Genomic DNA, 20,181 nt, shown 5'->3' with positions numbered 1-20,181 from the left:
GAAGACCCTCTTTTCCTGGTCTTGGGGCTGAGAAGAGGATCTCTCTTTTCTGTCTGGAGGGAATCTTGAACAGCATCAGTTGCCCCGATGACCTCCATCCTCTGGCTCAAAGGGAATTTTTCCCATCAAAGAGGGATTAAGAGAGCTCTGTCAAATCCTTTTTCTTCTTGTCTGCGAGTTGGCTTGGTGGGGCCTGTGCCTGCTTGGTGGAGCACTGTGCTGTGCTCCAGCCCTCTGCCCTCCACGTGGCTGCAGAAGAGGTTGTGTTTGTAGCACGGTGCTGAGCCCTGGCTGGGAGCAGAGTCAGGCCTGGCATTCCTACCATCCTCTGCTCCTGCCACATGAATGCCTTGAGCTCCAGGTTCCTCCAGGAATGCTTTCCCTGCTGACAAATGTATTGATCTCCCAGCTGACTGGGATTTAGGTGCAAGCCAGCAAGGACTATTTTTATCTCTCCTCCTTATACGGTACCCTAAAATTATCTCAGCCTGAAATCTTGGCAGTCCTCTATCAAGCTCAGACTTCGGTTCTCAGACCTATTGTTGTCCCATGTGCCATGGATCATTCACAGTTTATGCTGTAACAGGCACATGAGCAACAGTGGCACGGAGTGGCTGTCGGTGTCAGGGACACGTTCTGTCTCCTTGCTGGGTGATGAAGCATGTGTGAGCAGGAGGCCAGGGAAGGGGAATATACCCCACTGTTCCCTAAGCAAACACTTCCTGAAGCCTGCCTGTGGCAGCAGGAATGAAGTGACAGTGATCTGCAGACAGAACCCATGCAGACACTAAGATTTTCCACTGAGCTTTAGCCATAATTTTGCTTCTGTGTTGTCACTGCAACAGCACTTGGTGTGCAGGACACTGTGAGGCACTGGGGGAGCTGGTCCACCCCTCATTTCCTAGAAAATAATTTTTTTCCTTCCTTAAATCTGGGCCCTGGTGGGAGAAGGATTTATGGCATGATGCCACAGTGGTGATGTGATAATCTGCCATCATCTGCCACTTCTAAATACCCAGAGGGACTTTCCTGGATGGCAGCTGACAGGGCAGCAGCTCTGGGGCAGGCAGGACAGGCTGCTGCCAGGGTGGCTGCACAGTCTCAGGGGTTGCTAAGAGATCAGCACTAAACATCCTGGGTGACCAGGGAGCTGGGGACTCACTGGTGGCAGTCAGAGAAGCTGTTTTTAGCAGGCTCAGGACTTGGTGTCCAGGCTGACACTTCCTGTCATTTCCTTTCCCTCATGCCTGCTGTGGGGTGCCTCCTTGTCCCAGTTGCATGAGGTTGTTAGGACCACCCAGGCAGGGACATTGCAGGGGCTGTGCCATGCTGGGTACAGTGTGTCAGGTCTGCTCAGGTCTGCTCTGAGGCTTCTTCCTGCCCCCTGATTAGGTTCAGCCTGGATGTCACAGAGCTGGGCAGTGACCCAGAGCAGGATGATGTGGAGAAGAGGAGCCAGTCCTGCCTCCAGCCTCATGTGTCCCTTCAGCTGCCCAAAGGAGAACGGGGAGCCTGGAGCAGCAGCCGGGGTGGCACAGTGATCAAAGTGGAGATAGAGCCACTGCACCCAGACCTCGTGGCCAGCCCCAGCTTGCAGGAGGTGGTGAGTGTGGAGGGCTGGGCATGGGGGCAACAGGGCAAGCTGAGGGTGCAGAAAAGCAGCATACACAGGTATCAGCTGCAAGCTGGACTCCTTCAGTGCCGGTGTGGAACCAGGAGGTCTGCAGGAATCTCAGCATGGATGGGCCTTTTCAGATAAACTGTCCCATCTTGTGGGATAAAGGCCCTGGGAGCTGACTGTAGTAAAGCCCTCTTTTGCCATATATTCAGCTGGAATTTCCCTTCCCTTGTGCCTGTTGCCTCTTGTCCTGTCACTGCAGCTCTAAGAACAGTTTGGCCCTATCTCCTCTCTAATCCTCTGTCAGGTAGTTGAAGACAGCAGTGTCACACACCCCCACACACACGTCCCTTACACGCTGTTTTGCTCTGGGGAATACCTTTAGATTCAATTAATATTAAAAGGACAATTGCATCATGGTGCTGCATGTCCACTAAAAGTGAGAAGTGCCTAAGAAGGTTTCAGGCACGAGTGTCACTTGCTCCAGCTTTCCTGGAGCCAACAAACAGCTGGGCCCAATGTTCTCCTGCATCATAACTCTGATAAAACAAGAGGGAAAGGGTGAGGAATCAGCCATGATGGAGGCTCCCTTGGTGCACAAAGCACCAAAGATTTCTGTGACTTTTTACTTCTCCAGAAATGTGTCAGCAGTGGGAAGAGACTGAGGTCCAAGTCTGTCCCATCAGCCTGTGAGACCATTGCCTCCCCTCAGATACCTCACAGTTCCAACACTTCTCTTCCAGCTGTGGAAGGTTGGTATAGACTTTATGCCATTAAATGGGTTCAAGGTGTGATTAAGAAGATAAAAAACTGGAGCTGTAGCCTCTGGAAGTGTGGGCAGCCTCTGCTTTCCCTTCCATGTGTTCCCAGGAGCTCCCGAAATACAAAGCCAAGCTGGTTCTGAGTCTGGCCCTGGCTAGCGGCACAGTCTCAGCTCAGACGTGCCCATCCCCAGTGACACATTGCCACATAACCTCCCTGTGGCCAGTGCATTGGTCACTCCCTACTTGAGTCCCACCTGTGAGGATTGCCCTGGAGAAAAATGTGGTGATTTCGGAGCCTGGGAAGTGGAGGAGAGTCTGGCTGTCATGGGGAAGGGCTCTGGGGTGGCACCAGCTCCTACCCTACTGCAAGCAGGACCCTCAGCAGCAAATATACAGACTGGGGAGGGGAGGAATGACACAGAAAAGTGATCTAGCCTTTACTTCCCTCACAGAAATGTAGAGCAGAAACTCCTTCCCTAACTGGTCCTGGCATTCCTTTCTCACCAGTCGAGACAGAGTGGGAGCCCAGCGTGATTAACAGGGTCCAGTTGCATAGATTGCAAGGTGGTGCTCTGCAGAAGCAAACCAGGATCCTTGCTGAGAGCATTTTGTGTTCCAGGTGTTGAACCCCCTGCTCTGGAGATGCTGGAGAAGGACCACGTGTCCCCAGACCACGTGTAGGTATTGTCAGTCCTGCTGGTTTGAGATGAGGGAGATTTTTAAGTGTATCTGAGCTACTGAGGATGCAACAACAAAGGAAATCCCACTCCGTGCTGGGGCACAGCTGAGCAGTTGGTCATAAACCAGCACCTGAGGCTATGTGGGGTGCAGAATGTCTGTACAAGGATATTTTCTAATCCCTTGCTTTTCTCTTGTCCCATCCTTGGTAGGTTAATTGTCCAGAAGGTACTTCAGGAGCTGAAACATTACCATGGGTAAGTGTGTCTGGGACAGGGACATGTGGGGAGGTCATAGGTCTGCCTAAGACACACCTGGAAAAGGACATTTCATCCCTTGAGGGGCAAATCCCCAGGGTACCAGAATTATTGATTTATTCCACTGAAACCAGGGTAGAATTGCAAGGAGAAGGGGCATTTCATGTGCCTCCTCGGTAACTCCAAAAATGTTCCTGCCCCATCTAGAAAATGAGCCTTTCAGCTGAGCCAGAAGTTCTGCTCTTGTGCTCTTTGCTGTGTCTGATGCCTTTTCCCCACCCAGGGTGAAGCAGAGAGCTTGTGTGCAAGAAGGCAGCGATTCTTCCCAGCAGAACCTCACTTGGTTTGAGTTCCTGTCTAATGAGTAAGTGAGACAGCGGGTGACACACACTTTGTGTTCTGAGAGCAGACTGATTTCGAGTCCCCTCCATCTAAGCTCTATTGCCCCACTACTCCTGTGTGCAGGACACTGGTATCTGCAGGGGTTCAGCCAAGAGTGTGGCACTGAACAGAAACTGCACACATAGTTTGAAAGTTCAGCTCCTTATTTGCAAGTGTATCACTAATTAGTGACATAGCTGATGCCAAACCAGATCCTCCAGGAGATGGAAAGCTCACACTTAGGGTCCTAAAGTAATGCTTCAATGAACTTCATCAGTGATCTCCCTAAGCTGGGCTTGGTTAGTGAATTTCCCCCTTTTAAAGATATTTTGGTCTCCTTTCAGAAATGAGGACAGTGGGAAGAGCGATAAAGCAGAGAAGGGCACAAAGGTGATGCGACGTCTGAGTTCCCTGCGGAGCCGAGTCACTGGATCCTGGCAGAAGGATAAGGTGAGAGAGAGAGATGTTGAATTTGTGGAAGGAATTGTTAAATTTTTCAAGTAGAAAAGGGGATCTGACCGTAGGGAAGAGTTAGCTGGATTGCTTTGGGATGGCTGAGGCCTCTATGTTGGTCAGCAGATGCACTGTGACCCCCGAAGTAGTAGTAGTGTGTGGGACTGAGTGATCCCTGAATTCCAACCCTCCTTGCTCCAGGGCACGTTCTGGATGCTCTTATGCTGCCTTGGCACTGTTGTGCACAGCAAGAAGAGCGCCTTGGCTGGGTGACTGCCTGGATCACTCTTTGTGGCAGGAGGAGCCTGCAGAGGGACAGCCAAGTGTGTCCTGCCCTTCATCACAAATGGACTTAGACTAGAGGGACTGGCCCAAGCCTTGGGAAGGCATTTGGGAAAAGCACCGCCATCCCGCTATACCTGCTGCTCACCAGCTCTCTGCTCGCTTGTACAGTGGGGAAAGGGGGAAAGGAACGTGTGGGCAGTGCAAGGCCTGTGACTGAGCTGTATTCTTCTCTCCTTCCAGGGTAAGAACAAAGAGCAGCTCAAGGAGAGAGAGAAGGAGAAAGAAACAAAGGAGACGAAAGAGAGGTGTAAAGATATGAATGGGCACCAGCTCGTGCCAGGGGTTTTCTCCAGTTGCACCAGCTGCTCACTGTGTGCCAAACCTCTTGGGAATAAAAGTGGTCTGCAGTGCCTGAGTGAGTATGGCTGTCACTGCCTGGCTCTGCCCCAGCCTGCACTCCCCACCTGCCCTCCAGCCCAGGCTGTTCTCCTGCCTAAACCACTCCCTGGATTGCTTCACTTCTCTGCCTGGCTCGACTCTACCCCACCACTATGCTTGGCCTGGCTTGGTTGTTTCTCTAAATAGCCTAAACAATCTCTGAATCCTGCCTGGCAATAATTTATCCTCATTTTCTTTGGCCACTTGACCATTTCCTGCCCCTTTCCCCCAAGGAAGGTTCTAGGTCAACTTCTCTTTTACTAATTTCTTTTTTATCATGAAGTTCTGCTTTGCCTGAACAAATGTCCCAACTGCCTGAGTGTAGCTGGATCTTTTAGGCTGTTTTGCATAGCCACAGTGATGTGTCAGCTCAGCATCTGCCCTGTGCACGGGCACAGGGATTTCTAGAGCATCCAAAATTTTATTAACTAACAAAAAGGCAAATGTTGCCTCCCAGGACGTGCATGGGTAAGACTGCTGCTTTTCAGCTCTAAGTAGTGCCAGCGTGCATGGGCCTCTGTGCTCCCACTGCATCCACTGTGGCATGGCTTTGGCTGACAAACCCTGTCCTTCCTCTTTGGGGCAGGTGCTCAGGGCACTGAAGAATGTTTTAATTCCCAAGGGATTGTCTGTGGGCAGATAAAATTGTCTGGAAATAAAAGGATTGCTCTCTTTCTCCACCCTGTACCCTCAAGCAATGCTTGCTCTCTCAGAGGCTCTTAAGGTCAGTAAAGCCTTTCTGGGGCATAAAGGGACTGATTGCCCTTGGACATGTGTGGTGAGAAATATATTTTCCCTTCAGGGCAGCTGGAGGGAAACTGAAAAGGGGCACAGAGCTGGCTATTAGTGAGCATTTTTCAGGCATCACAGCAAAAATTAGGAAGCAGGGAGCTGAACAAGAGCTTTGCGGATATTTAGAGAAAACAGAAATTTAATGGGAGGAGGCAGAGTTGTGCCTTGTCATTCCTGTGTGAGGAATCTCCCAGCCAGAGGCTCTGTTTGCAGTCCTGCATGCTGCTTTACAAAAATATCTTAACCTGGGAGAATGCAGACAGCCCTTGATACCCATGAGCATGCAGCCATGCTCTGAATGGTCTTGGGAACTCTGAGGGCATTTAGTGTGAGTGATTCTCCTCTGGACAACCCTCTGGAGATCTGTCATCTGGAGTAGGAGTTGGCTGTTGAAATGAGAGTGTGGCTCAGCATGGCTTGTCCATCATAAATACACAGGGACTGTACATGAGTTATGGTAACTTTCACCTTGTTTTCCAGCCCTTCCATAAGGAATCTGTGTTCTGTCTTGTGAACGTTCAGGAGAAAAACTCTGAGGTGGCTGAGGCACTGGTTTGTGTTTGGGACTCTGTGACATCTCCTTTGGCTCTTGGCTGCCCAGGCTAACACAGGCAGCAGAGCAGCATAGCTTGTTTTGTAATATTCCCTTTGCAGTGGCTTGAACTGAGGCTGAACAATCGAGCAGGGCTCTGAGATGTCCATTAAAATTAATGGCCTGTCTGTGGTGAGAGATGGGCTGGGACTTGTGGTGTGACAGCTGATGGCCTGAGAGTACCTATATTTGGATGATGCTGGGCTGAAACCTTTGCGAGCTGCTGCTGAGCTGGTAGTTGGTATCAGCAGCTCCCGTTACTGCAGCTCGGAGCAGAGAGTGGTCTCCTGACTAGTCCCTCATAGAGCTCTGGGACAGCAAGCTCCGTGGCCACCGGAAAGCTGGAGCGGCAGGCCTACTTTTCCGAAGTGTGAGCAGCTCTGTCAGGCTCAGGCTGAGCCTGACAGAGCTGACAGGATGTGAGGGTATTTGGCAGTGCCTCTTGTTCTCTCCTCGTGGATTCGCATTTGACCATCCCCGCGCTTTGGCCCCCGGCCAGCCCTCGGCCCATCGCTGGTCAGGTGCTGCTGTTGCGGTTGTTGCCTCCGTGGTATTTTTAACTGCAGCACCACCACGTGGTCCAAGGCAAAACGGGCTCGTGGAAAACACGGGAAAAGATGGTGGTTAAAGCAAGGGATAAGCTGAAGTGGGAGGAAGGATGGAAGAATGATTGCAAGCCTGAGGTCTTTACACTGTCCAGTAGACACAAAAGGTCTGGTGACTTCCATGGATGTGATGAGCTGGAGGAGCGAGAGCTCTTCTTGTTAGAGATAATAACAGGAGGAGGAATTCTGCATTTAAGTCAGAACAAAAAAACATTGTTCTGCTAGAAACGTGTGTGAGCTGTGAAGAAAGCGGGCAGCTCGGATAGCCTGGTACATGGTAATTTGTTTCTCTCTTCCACTGATTCCTCCCATCTATCCTCACCCCACACAACACAGAGACTCCCAGGAGAGAAGAAGGCTGTGCTGTCTGTTGAGAGTAGAGATTCAGGAGAGTCTCTGCAGCTCACAGATGTGCAGTTAGGAGCCTGGTAGGGATGAAAAACAAAGAGGAATGATTGCAGACACAGGGATCTAGACAACAGTGGCCACCCAAACTCTGCCGTTACGTAAACAATGAGCTGTGAGTCCCTAGGTTTATTGTTCACCTGGAAATGAGAAGGCACCTCTTGAGCCTTTGCTATCATGGGTGAGAAGGTTCTGTGCCTAAATTAATCCTCTCTTATAAACACGCTTCCAGAGTTTATACAACAAGAGTTAGATGAGTCCCAGGGAAGCCCTGACAGGAGGAGAGCTCTCCAAGGAGGCTGTGCCGTGGAGGCAAGCCAAGGATATGCTGTGGAATACAGATGGAAGGAGGATTGCTTCCCTTGAGCTTGAGCACTGGGTTAGAGGTGGAATTTCTACATCTTTAGTTGAGAATTAATTTCTATTACTTCATAGGAAAGACAGAGCCCAGGCCCCCACAGGGGTGTCAGACTGACCATCCTCTCCCAAGGAAACCTGTAGCTGTGACCAGAGTTTGGCAGGTTTCAGACAAACTCCTCTTCTTTAAGAGAAGGTGCTCAGTTTAATGAATCTTCCTGAACAATACAGGCTGTGCTGGACTGTCCACCTGTCCTAGGCTGACCCTTGGTGGCTGCTTCAGTGCACTGGCTGATCTCTAACTGGTTGCTGTAATGGGTCTCCAGGATTTATTTAAGGCACATTGTGAAAGAGGTTTGGAAAACCATTTCCTTTCTCACAACGAGAATGGGAGAGGACACAGATTTCTGCAGTTTGTCAGGCAAACATCCTCTACCCATGGCCAAGGAGAGGCTGGAATAACTTTTGGTTTAGACCTGAAATTTGGGCTGAAATTCACCTTTCACTCGGCACTTGTGCCTGCAGGGTTTTGCTTTTGGATTCCCAGTGCAGCACTAATGAGCTAATAGGTGAAGGATAGTTTTGGCTTATGATAAGGAGGAATGACTTGATTTTCTATCCTGAAATTTCTGTTCACAGCCCACACAGAGTTCTGAGAAATCTGAAAAGCAGCAGACAACCTGGAACTTTGCCTTTCCGTAGAGAGGCACAGCTGCCAAAAATCTTCTGTTTTGGGGGGGAAAAGGACGTTTGGCTGCTGTAACATGATGACAGTGATAAATGGACTGGGAGTCCCACTTGGAATAAACTATTACTGACAGGAATCCAAATAAACAGAGGCAAAACCAGAGCGGCTACGTCGGGCTGTGGGTTAAGGTGGTTCTGAGGCAATGGAGCAGGATCTGAAGCAAATGTGAAAGCAGCTGCAGCGCTGGTTGCAGAGGAAACACTGACTGAGCTGAGTGTCCTGACACAGAGCTGGCTCAGCCAGCTCGAGTGGGCTTAGAAAAGGAAACCAAAGACTATCCTATTCTCAGTGCTTCTCCTTTTCTGCTTTTCACTTTCTTTTTCTTTCTGGGCAGTAGTTCCTTGATCTGGAACATCTCCAAATGCTGCTCCTTGCATTCCCTGATAAAACCTCAAGATCTTGTACACTCGGGCTGACAAATGCATAAGGACAGTAATCAACCTGAGACACATTCAGGAAGAAATCTTTTGCTCTTACAGAATTACACAGGATTAGACAGCTGGTACCCTTCTCTTCTTTGCAATGCAAACCTTAGCTGTAAGCAACGGAGTCTTGGAGCTGGCTGCTGTGCCAGATTTTGCACTGATTTTGTGGCGATGCCCTGAGGCCGCACAAGCACAGCATGTTCTCTCCATGACAGCTGCAGTTGGGCAATCTGCAGTGCTTTACTTTTATATTACAGCAAAGCACAAAGTTTGAAGTGCCTAAGGATTAATCAGTCATCAAGTGACAGCCAGCTGTTTACCCCCAAACTGCTTTATGTAATGATCATTTCTCTGTAGTGGTGACAGGCCCCAATAAACAACTGGGACTTCAGTGTACTCAGTCCTGTAGAGAAGCAGCACAAAAGGGAACATTTTGGAAAAGCTTGCAACTATGAGATGAAGATAAAAATAAAATCGATTAAACAGGTGTCAGTGTGGAAACCAGAGATCACATTGGCCCCATGGCAGGAGTTCATCACATCTCCAGCCCAAAAAGTGGCAGGTTCTTTCAAAGCAGCATGGGGAAGGCTGCAGGGTGGATTTTGAGAGGGAAGTTTGTTTTGTAACTGTGTATGTTGTGTTTTCAAGCATAACAGACAAGTAGGATATGTGTGATTTAAAATATAACAAACTTTTGATCAGTATTTTAAATCCTCAGTGAAATCGGGAGAGGAGGTTGGGTGGTGAGCTCTTCCCAGTTTTCCTGCCTGCACTGAGTACTCCAGCAGCCCTGTGCTAGCTTATTGGTGTCAGGGGAAAGGTCTTTTTCCAGCAAGCAGTTTGGTTCTACGAGTCAGTGCATGGATCTCCTGCTAGGGAAGATAATTCCCCTTTCCTGTCATCGTTTGTCTGTGCAGGGGTCACTGACAAAGGCTGGCGCAGGCACTGGCTGTTGAGAGGCAGATAGGGAAGCCACCACCTGCCAACCCTCCGGGCAGTGTAGCCTTGCCTTGGCAGGGTGTTCATAAACACTCCAGCACGTTGGGATGGCAACTCCCACTGGGCTTTTAATAACAAATTGTGTATTTCAAGTCCCAGGCGATGTGCAAACACATATGAAGTGCCATGCTGAAGGTGTCACTGGGTTGCCACATCCCATCCTTTAGGGGCCTCTTTAGTCTGGGAGGAATTTTGTGCTCCCCCTGAGGGGAAAGTGTGGGCCATGTGTCTTCCCTCAGAGAAGTCATGATTTCTGGGCAGCCATGTGTCCTCCCTGAGGGGAAGGTGTAGGCTGAGGACGCTCACGGTGTCCCTGAGGGGGACATGCAGGTTGCGGGCCCTGTGCCCTTCCTGAGGGAAAGTGCTATGGGTGGCCATGCCGTCCCTGCAGGAGGAAGGATCAGGCAATGGATGGTGATGTGCCCTCCCTGAGGATAAAGCACAGGCTGAGGATGCTCATGCATCTCCTGAGGGAGATGTGTGTTGGGGCCCTGTGCCCTCCCTTCAGGAGAAAGCAGCAGCCTATGGCTGGCCATGTGCCCTCCCTGAAGGAAAGTGAGGGATGGGGGTGGCTCTGCTTCCCCTGCTGGAAAGTGCAGGGCTGGAAGGACTGTGTGCCCTCCCTGAGGGAAAAGGGCAGGTCAATGGAGACGTGTGCCGTCCCTGAGGGGAAAGCAAGAGCCATGAGAGGCTCTGCCATCCCTGAGGGGCTGGAACGGCTGTGTCCTCCATGAGGGGAACGAGGGGGTCAAAGGATGGCATGGAGGGCGCCGCTCCACCCTGAGGAGTGCCCTCTCTCAAGGAAGGCAGAGGCTGTGGGTAGTTGTACCCTTCCTGAAGGAAAACGCAGGCTAAGGGTGGCCATGTGCCCTCCCTGAGGGGAAAGTGTGGGTCAGGGCTGCGTGTGCTCTTCCCGAGGGAAGGAGCAGGCTAAGGGTGCCCCTGTGCTCTCCCTGGGTAGTGGGCACGGCCTGCGGGTGCTCATGGCGTCCCTGAGGGGAAAACGGGGATGTCTGTGTGCCCTCCTTGAGAGAAGCTTGTGGGCTAAGGATGCTCATGCCCTCCCTGAGGGGTAAGAGAGGGATATGGACGGCCAGTGCCTTCCTTGAGGGAAAAGTTCGGGGTTAAGAGTGTCCGTGTGCCCTCCCTGAGAGAAAAACACAGGTTGAGGGTGTCCATGTGCCCTCTCTGAGGGGAAACCACGGCTTGAGGGTGTCCGTGTACCCTCTCTGAAGGGAAACCACGGCTTGAGAGTGTCCGTGTGCCCTCCCTGAGAGAAAAAAACAGGTTGAGGGTGTCCGTGTGCCCTCTCTGAGGGGAAACCACGGCTTGAGGGTGTCCGTGTGCCCTCCCTGAGAGAAAAACACAGGTTGAGGGTGTCCGTGTGCCCTCCCTGAGAGGAAACCACGGCTTGAGAGTGTCCGTGTGCCCTCCCTGAGAGGAAACCACGGCTTGAGGGTGTCTGTGTGCCCTCTCTGAGGGGAAACCACAGCTTGAGAGTGTCCATGTGCCCTCCCTGAGAGGAAACCACGGCTTTGAGGGTGTCCGTGTGCCCTCCCTGAGAGAAAAACACAGGTTGAGGGTGTCCGTGAGCCCTCCCTGAGAGGAAACCACGGCTTGAGGGTGTCCGTGTGCCCTCCCTGAGAGAAAAACACAGGTTGAGGGTGTCCGTGTGCCCTCTCTGAGGGGAAACCATGGCTTGAGAGTGTCCGTGTGCCCTCCCTGAGAGAAAAACACAGGTTGAGGGTGTCCGTGTGCCCTCTCTGAGGGGAAACCACGGCTTTGAGGGTGTCCGTGTGCCCTCCCTGAGAGAAAACCACGGCTTGAGAGTGTCCGTGTGCCCTCCCTGAGAGAAAAACACAGGTTGAGAGTGTCCGTGTACCCTCTCTGAGGGGAAACTACGGCTTGAGGGTGTCCGTGTGCCCTCCCTGAGAGAAAAAAACAGGTTGAGGGTGTCCGTGTGCCCTCCCTGAGAGGAAACCACGGCTTGAGGGTGTCCGTGTGCCCTCCCTGAGAGAAAAACACAGGTTGAGGGTGTCCGTGAGCCCTCCCTGAGAGGAAACCACGGCTTGCGGGTGTCCGTGAGCCCTCCCTGAGAGGAGCGTGCGGGCTGCGGGTGCTCGCGCGGTCTCCCTGAGGGGGAAGCGCGGGCTGATGCTGTCTGTGTGCGCTCCCTGAGGGCAAGGCACGGCCCCAGGCCGTCCCTGCGCTGTCCCCGAGGTGCCGGGACCCTGCCCGGCCGTGCTGCGGCGCGCAGGCGCACCCTCATTCCCATTTTTCCTTCCGGGACACGGGGGCGTTTCCTGTTGCTGTGGCGGCGGCTCCCGGGACCGAGAGGGAACCGGCGGCTCCCCGGGGAGTCCGGTAAGAGACCGGGCTGTCAGCGCCCCCGCCGGCCCCTGGCTCCGCTCCCCCCGGCCCTAGCGAGCCCCCGAGCACCGGCACCCCCTCTCCGGGGCCGCGGCGCGGGGACCGCCCGGCCCCGGTCCCTGTGCGGGCAGCGGGGGCTCAGAGGGCTCCAAGGGGTCCCGGCGTTTGGCCGGGACAGCGGCTTGATCTTCGCTTTGCCCCAATCCCTCAGGTTTACCGCAGTCCCGACCTGTGCAGCTCAGGGCTTCAGCTGCGGGACGGGACGCAGCTTGAAAGATGCAGTGTTTATAGTAGAAAGCTCTTTAAAGGACTGCGGGAGGAGTGAAAAATGTTGCTGCGTGCGGTAGGGAGGCGAGCGGCTGTAGCCTGTGTGAAACCGGCTTTCTTTATGCCATAGCTTGAGTCTGAGCATCCTTGTGATCATTATATCCCGCACCTCGTCCTCTCGGTTATTACACACATTGTGTGTACTGGTGCTGCAGCAGCGAGAAAAGTCTGGGATGTGCGTGAGGAGACCTTAAATGCTTTAGGGGAAAAGTGGTGAAAGCTTCCGTTTGTCCACAGTTGCGAAGACTGACCCATTTTGAATATTCCACATCTCTGGCTCCTTGGAGAGAGGAGCGGGAGATGGTATCAGCTTAGCTTTTGTGTGCTGAAAGGAAACGCCAGCAGGAGCTAGGAGTGGTGATGGATTTTGGAGGAGGAGCAGGGAAACAGGCAGGCATTCGAACAAACAGCTTTCTGAATGTTTCTGGTGCTATATTTCGTTTTGCTGCTCTAATAAATAAGCACAATTTCGGAATATTATTCGAAGATTTGGTGTGCCACCAAGAGAAAAAAGGGCTGCTTCTTAATTCCTTTTCACTCCCCTCTTAAGAGAGTTTTATGGGAGGCTTTTTTATTTGGCCCTTCTTGTTTAATTTTATAAAAGTAATAGTTTCTCTTTGGCACGGTAAAATAAAAGAAACCCGTGAAACATGGCTCTCAGACAGGAGCCATCGGACATTGTGTGTTGCAGTTCCACCTACTGTTTACCTATGAAATATTTTAAATACCTTTTATGATTGTCATAGTTGCTGCTTCAGTTCTATAGCGTAGACTGGGGGAAGGGTTCAGCTGGAGAGAATTGACTTGAGACTCCTCTTTCTTTTAGGATAACATGCAGATTTTATTTGGCATTGTTTAAAAAACAGAAGTATTGGTTGTTTATGTGTTTCTGTGCCTAAAGAAAACCCTGTGGCCACCAAAATTTGCATTGTTGGGAATCTCACAACCCCTCTCTCTGCTTCATCCAGTTGATATTTTGACAATAAAACCAGATACAGTGAGCAAGTAATTATAGGTTGTTTTGGAGACAAAGAGGAATGCTCTAACAGGGAGGCTGAAACTTGATAATTTAGTGCTGTTGCTCTCTGGCGTGTACTGTCTCTGTTTCAGAATGTGAAGTATCTCATCTTCCTGCACCCTTCCAGTTTTTGGTTTCTGCCTCTGCGTAATTAGACAAGTGAGAAAACAAGTAAACATCAACCACTGGAGCCACTAGGACAAAGTGAAATCTGCTCCTAGTTCCTCAGTGTACCTGACCTGGATTTACCCAATACAGAAACTTCCTCGTGTTCCAATGAAACGCCTCCTCTTTCCTGAGAAGTTTTATCAGTCACTCTGCTTTTTCTGGAATGATGTGGTGGTTTGAAATGTTTCTTGGCTGTTGTGTTGTACATCTCTGTTTATAAATGCAGAGTTTATGTTCTGTGTTAATCATTCATATGAGGGTTGTTTCCTTTGTCAGTTCATGAGGGAGGAGTTCCCTTTGTGGTGTAAGGGTGAGGAAGGAGGGAAGAGATTATTTTTGATCCCCAAAGCATTGGACAGTTGAAGACAGGAAAAAAATATTAAAATTACTAATTTCACAAGGAAGCTATTTTGTCCTTGGCTCTTTTCAGCTGGCTGGATTCCATAGGTGGTGAATATCCTTGGACTCCTTGTATCATTAGAAGCACTGTTAAAGTTTGTCCCTGTTTGAACTTAGCTGCTTTAAAGTGGTTTGGTTTTAATCTGTCATTTAAAAAATAAACAAAAAAATCTTTGAGATAAAGAAAGTCAATATAGAATTTTAGATTAATCACAGCATTTTTGTTTGCGAGTTGTTGTTTTCAAATGGCCTTTTAAGAGTTATTTTATTGGGCAGTACTGTTCCAGACCAAAGGTCAGGGTCATAGTGCTCATAATGTCTGGTGAGTCATAGATTTGTCCTGGAATCCAATTCTGGAAGACATTTATAGGACATTGGCAGTGTCTGATCCCCTGGAAGGTATTCCAGCTGGGGGAAAAAATGTTTTTGCCTGCCCCTTTCCAGCCAGGTTTGTTGCCCTCTCCTAGTGTGAATAGGGTGATGCTTTTGGGTGTTGTAATGGCTCCAATAAAATGCTCCTAGGTTGTAAATTACATTCTGTGAGCCATTGGGAAAACATCTCATTAATAAGGGAAATGTTTTTTATTATACCAGATAGTAAATTTGTTGCCCTCAGCCATGAACAGGATTTTTTCTAATGTTTATGAGCCTTTTAGTCTTAAATACTTCTTTACTGGTTGAGGTCCTTTAGTCACTCATTAGGTCATCTTTGGCACAGGCCCCTGCAAAATGCTTCAAGTGAGTGACAGTTGCTGTAGTAAGCAGATCTGGGATAATGTGATGCTTTCAAAATTCTCAGCCTTAATTTCAAATCTGTTGATTAAAGCCCAGGAGCAACCCTGGTGGGTTTGCTCTGTTTCCACGCTGGGTGGTTCAGCTGCTCTGGTACCCTCAGCTGTAGTAGTGGTGCTCCTGTCCCCATCAAGTCAAGGTGACCCAAATCCTTGGACCTTCTCAGTGTGTTGGCACTTTGGTGTTGGCAGCACTGGCCAGAGCTGCAGCCCTTCCGCACAGTCTGTATCAAGATGGAATCCTTTGGGGGGGGCTGTTTTTCCTTGCCAAATTAATCTTCTTGCTGCTCAGTGAGTGACTGAGGGAGGAGAAGACAAGGAAGAGCCTGGCTGCAGTCCTCTGCATTTTTATCTCTGCCTTTCTCAGGAATATCTTCTGTGCCTCTCCAGTTTGGGAAGCACTTGCTGACAGAACCGCCTGTTTTTCTTTTTCTTTTTTTTTTTTTTTTTTGGACCTTCCCAAATTCTTGATCTGATTAAGACCAAATTCTACTGATGGTAAATGCAAAAATAATTTTTTTGTCAGTTTGTTGCTGCTTTACTCTGGATGACTGGAAAAGATAGAAATCTGGTATTTCTATACACCTGTTAGAGATCTGTTATTTCTCTACACCTGTGAAGAACCCTTCATGTGTATTTCTGCTCTTAAACATCAGCTTCCATGTGTGCAGGTTCCTGTCCCTTCTTTGCTGTCCCCTGTCCCTCACATCTCTCATTCTTCTCTTTGCTGTTTTTTTCACCCTGCAGTTCTCTGATACCATTTTCAGAGAGGCTTAATAAGAATGCAGAGTAATAATAATAAATGCAGAAATCTTAGGTGCATTAAAAGGAAACCACAGTCACTGGTATTCAGAAGCTCCTTCTCATCCTGAATTAGAGTGGCCTCCCTTCAGCACTGCAGAAGTGTTGAATAGAGGAAGCTGGAGCATGTTTTAGAAAATGAAGTATGCTTATAAAACAGTCTTCTGGTAGGTTTCACCTTTCTCTTATGTAGGCAAAAATAATGCCACTTTGAAATCATTAAGTAAGTGCATTTCAGGTAGTCTCATGGAGAATCAAGTCCTTGGATCCAGCTGCAGTTTCCTGCAGCTTTTCTGTAGCATTTTCCTGTTTTCTAGTATGTTCTCCGCTGTTGTGTAAAGAACCTTTCAGCAGTGGAGGGAAGTCATACACAGCACTATTAGATATGTCAGCTGATAAGTGAAAAATGCCTACTGAGAGTGCCACAAGCTGTTATCTTTAACAGAGCAAGGGCATGATTTTAAAATTGAAACACATTTTTAAGTGAGATCCCTAAACTTTTCAAGTGGAATTGGTCCTACTAATCATTGATAGGAAAAGAATTACTGAATACAATCACTGAAAATGGGTAAATGTTGGGGAATATGAATATCTAGTTGAAATTTGGTATTTCTAGATGACTGTATTACAGAATTCTAGATGAGTTACGTGGATTTCAGGACCGTGTGGGAAGACAGTGGCTGTAGGAACATTGGGCATCCATGGGGCTGCCCTGAAGGGAACCCATCTGTGAGCAGCACTTGAAGCCAACCCAGCCTGACGTCATGGAGAATTTTCTCTATTTCCTTTTGTGCGGTGATTTTTGTCCTACAGTCCGTTTCTTTGTCTCAGGAGAATAGGGATTTCCATTGTCAACTACTTGTTTGTTGTTGAGGCATGTCTTTTTACAAGCTCTTCATTCCCTCATGGTGGGTGGAGGCCTTACCACTGCTGAAATAACGAATATATTTGTTATTCTCTACACAGTTTTAATAAGTGATAATTTTGATACATTTTTCTCGTGCATTTGCAGAGGCACATACATTTGAAATTAGATGTGGTGCCTTTTGGTTTGTGGCGTGGGGTGTGGTGGCAGTAGGAATATCCCAAATAAGAGAAGTTGTGGGAGGTGGTAGTTTTTGTGGAGGTTTTTTTTTTCGTGTGGCAGGCACTTGGGAGCAGAACTCTGCAGTTCATTTCCCACACTTGGGGAAGTTGTGTAACATGTGAGCATCTTGTGGGTCTGTGCACTCAGTCTTTCTCTCAGTTTTGTTTTTATATCTTTATTAATTTATTTGTGTTTAGAGCCAAGTAAGTGTTTTGGACCTCTTGTCTGGCTTTTGCTGAAATTATGGAAAACACAAGTGAGCATCTCTCTAGCTTAGCCAGGAGCCTTAAAGCAGATGCCCAGTCCTGGCGCCAGGCGGGGGTGGTTCTGAAGGGACCTTAAATAGTTTTTCCTCTGTGCTTTAAACATAAACTGGCTTTTCTTTAGCAGATATGGTGTTCATCTTTCCAGTTTTGTTCTATTTCTCTTTTAACAGGCATGTCTGGCAAAAGGCAAATCCTGGTGTCCTTTACTGAGCTGCTGGTATCCTGCTTTGCTTTTGAAGAATGATCTTGTTTTATAGATGGGCAGAAAAGCTGCAGAAAATAATTGGCACTATCAGTTCCCCTTCCTGTTTTCTCAATAAGTAGTTATCAGGAGGAAAAAAAAAAAGAGATTGGATTTTATTACACTAGTAATAGTTTTATGGCTTTTGAGTGAGAGGACTGCTTTGGTTCCTGTATCTGGGAACAATTCCTTTGTGCAGCTGGAAGGTGGTAATGCTGTGGTGCTGGTAATGCTCTGATGATTCTGGAGAGTGTTTTGATCTTTAATTTACTGTAGTTACTGCAGCTCCCAGCAATAGTCCATGCAGAAAGGCAGCTATTCCTGTGGAGCCAAAGAATTGCTGCCCCCTTGATTGGTATCAATTTTGGATGGAGAGACATGGTAATGGCCTTTGCAAAGATGAGGAAAGCTGTGCTCCACTGAGTGGAGGTTGGGCAGAAAACTGCTCGTGCATTCCAGAGTGGCTCTTGGTTCTTGCATGTGTGAATTGCACTCAGTGGTGCAATCTTACTGAAAAAACTCCAGGGTTTGGTATAAAATCAAGACCAGAACATGCACAACAAGGATGCTTGCCACAACACCTGAGCTTACTCTGCACCTCTTCCAGAATTAAGATCCTTTGTGTGCCTTTATTCCTTTCCCTAGACAGGAAAGAAGAATAATTAAGAATTTTTTTGTGTGTGTGCATTTCAGATTGTGCAGTGAATGTCCACAAGAACTGCAAGAGTTTGCTGACTGAATGCAGCAGCATCAGACCCAAGGTGGGCTTTAACATTTGTTCTTCTTTTATAATAACGAGGCTTGACATGGTAAGTTTAATTTATGCAAGTGGTTTAATTTACATCAGTGCAGAATCTTGCCCTACGTCTTTGAGGCATGAAGTAGTTATTAAGTTGTTATTATAGTAATTAATGATAATGTGTGGAGGGAAAATAAAGTGAAACATTTTATTGCTATACTGTGAATTCCTTAGCCTGTGTCCCAGAAGTGTGACTAACCCTAAGAGTGCTCAAACTTTTTGAGGAATATAATTGAATTATATGGTACCTTTGAATGTTGTGCCATCTCAGAACTGATGGATGAGCATGAGGGGTGGAAGGGAATTTGGTTGTAACAGTTGCATTTTATTTCTAAGCTGGAAAATGCAGAATAAGTGGTTTCATTTGGGAACTGTGATGAACTTGGTCTTGCTATGCTGTTTATTTTTTTATCTCTGTCACCATGGTGCCTGTGATTGCATGTAAGGTCACAGGTTGTTTCACATAGATGTCTATCTGTTGGGTTTTTTTGTTCTGGTATTGGTTTTGAAAATCGTTTCCTCCTCCTTATAACTAATAATACTTGAGGGAGTTTTAGTTTGTTTTAACCTGCAAGTGCTGATGATTTCAGAGACTGATAGCAGATTAGGGAGTACTGTGAGGGGGGAAAAGAGAGAGCAGAGCAGCTCAGACCTGAGCAATTAGAGGTTAGAGGAAGTGTGTTCAGCCATTGGTAATATAGAATGTAACTCTTCTGAGGGCAGAAATGTTCTTGTGGGGGTTTTGATATATAATTTTAAACATCTCAGGGCATTGTGAATTTTCCTTTTAAACCGAAAAATTCACTTGCCCTGATGCTTTCATTTCCACTCTTCACCACCACCCAGAACTTCATGGTTGAATCAGCCCTGACAAACCACTCCTGCAGAGAGGGAGTGGTGGCACAAAATGGGGTGAAGAATTCAGTCAGAAATGGGAACCCCAAAGGGAAGCTCCCCAAAAGCCATTTGTTACAGCCTGTATTATTTATTTAATTTCTTTGAATCTTTGATGACTTGTATCTCAATGGTTTTTAATATCCTAGTGCTGCAAGAAGGACAGAGTTTAACAGAGATTACCAAAGATGCAATTTGAAATGGACAGCCTGAATTTTGGTTCAGAGTGGCTGGATTAGTTTAGTCAGTATTGCTAGGAACTAAACTACAGCAAAGTGAAGACTGTCAACGTGAAGGGGTTGCTTTTATCTCATCAATTAATTATCATAGCTTCAATTCAGCTGTAGTTTCAGTTTTGGTTCTATTTCAGCCTGATTTATACTTTGTGGAATTTAATACAAAGTGTTAATGTCTCTATGTCATTCGTCTGACACATGAAAAAATCAAAGCTGTTATTGTGTTAAATCTTTTATATTCTCAGTGAACATCTTCACTTACAGTTAATGCTATAGGATAGGAAAAATATGATTCCTTTTGGACTGAAAGTTTGGTCTGGATGTGTAAGAATATTGTATTTTTTCCTATAGCAGAAAGATTTGCAGCACAGACCTTCTGGATCTCCACAAAGTTCGCCCCAGTGCATTTCCCCAGGTTTGTACTAAAGAATGATTTCTGTGCTCAAGGCTTATCTGTTCAATTGCATTTTTTTCTTTAATATGTTTTAAAGGCTATACACGGTGTGTTATTGAAGTATAGAGAAGGTCTCTTTTAATAAGATGGTTTCATTTTTTTTTCTATTGGGAATGGCTTAGAGGCTCCTAGCAATCTCCTGTGTGTTTTTATCTTTTTATCTTTTTATTTTTCTTTATACCTTCTTGCTGTGTAACCTCAAAATATCATGGTGAAAAGGGATCAATAAGCTCGTTTTTCATTGATTGTCTATTCTCTGGCCTCTGAAAAGACTAGAACTGTGAACTTTGTTTTACATCAGATTTTCATAATTGTCTATTTAAAACTTGCCTGCAGCTAGTGGTTGCTAGAAATCTCTAAGACAAGCTAGCACTAATGGTCTAAACATAAATCTTTGTTGAAACAAAATGAGGAAAAAGGATCTGTGAGGAAAAAAAAAACCAAGAAGAAAGAGCATTTGTACTGCAGCATAGGCTTTGGAATATCTTTTTGCTACTGGAAAAGACCGTCACAGGTGTATTAAATGGCATTTT

The 20,181-nt window shown here is 47.6% G+C and overlaps 1 protein-coding gene across 3 annotated transcripts in view; it reads left to right on the top strand.

Moving 5' to 3' along the window:
- The window catches only part of ARHGEF18 (Rho/Rac guanine nucleotide exchange factor 18), a 49,664-nt gene that overhangs the window by 6,363 nt on the left and 23,120 nt on the right, over positions 1 to 20,181 (top strand). For 2 of the 3 annotated variants that reach the window (XM_068173832.1, XM_068173830.1), the window contains 9 exons: positions 1,393 to 1,600; positions 2,256 to 2,370; positions 3,002 to 3,059; positions 3,273 to 3,317; positions 3,601 to 3,681; positions 4,043 to 4,148; positions 4,677 to 4,851; positions 17,959 to 18,026; positions 19,546 to 19,609. In XM_068173832.1, the coding sequence (XP_068029933.1) occupies positions 1,393 to 1,600; positions 2,256 to 2,370; positions 3,002 to 3,059; positions 3,273 to 3,317; positions 3,601 to 3,681; positions 4,043 to 4,148; positions 4,677 to 4,851; positions 17,959 to 18,026; positions 19,546 to 19,609 (920 nt within the window). Of the gene's footprint in view, positions 1 to 1,392; positions 1,601 to 2,255; positions 2,371 to 3,001; positions 3,060 to 3,272; positions 3,318 to 3,600; positions 3,682 to 4,042; positions 4,149 to 4,676; positions 4,852 to 12,011; positions 12,162 to 17,958; positions 18,027 to 19,545; positions 19,610 to 20,181 lie in introns of those variants that run through there. The other variant, XM_068173831.1, reaches the window with a different exon arrangement.

The sequence above is a fragment of the Anomalospiza imberbis genome, chromosome 27, assembly GCF_031753505.1.
Source record: "Anomalospiza imberbis isolate Cuckoo-Finch-1a 21T00152 chromosome 27, ASM3175350v1, whole genome shotgun sequence".
Lineage (NCBI taxonomy): Eukaryota > Metazoa > Chordata > Aves > Passeriformes > Viduidae > Anomalospiza > Anomalospiza imberbis.
This window is presented reverse-complemented; position numbering and strand designations above follow the sequence as displayed.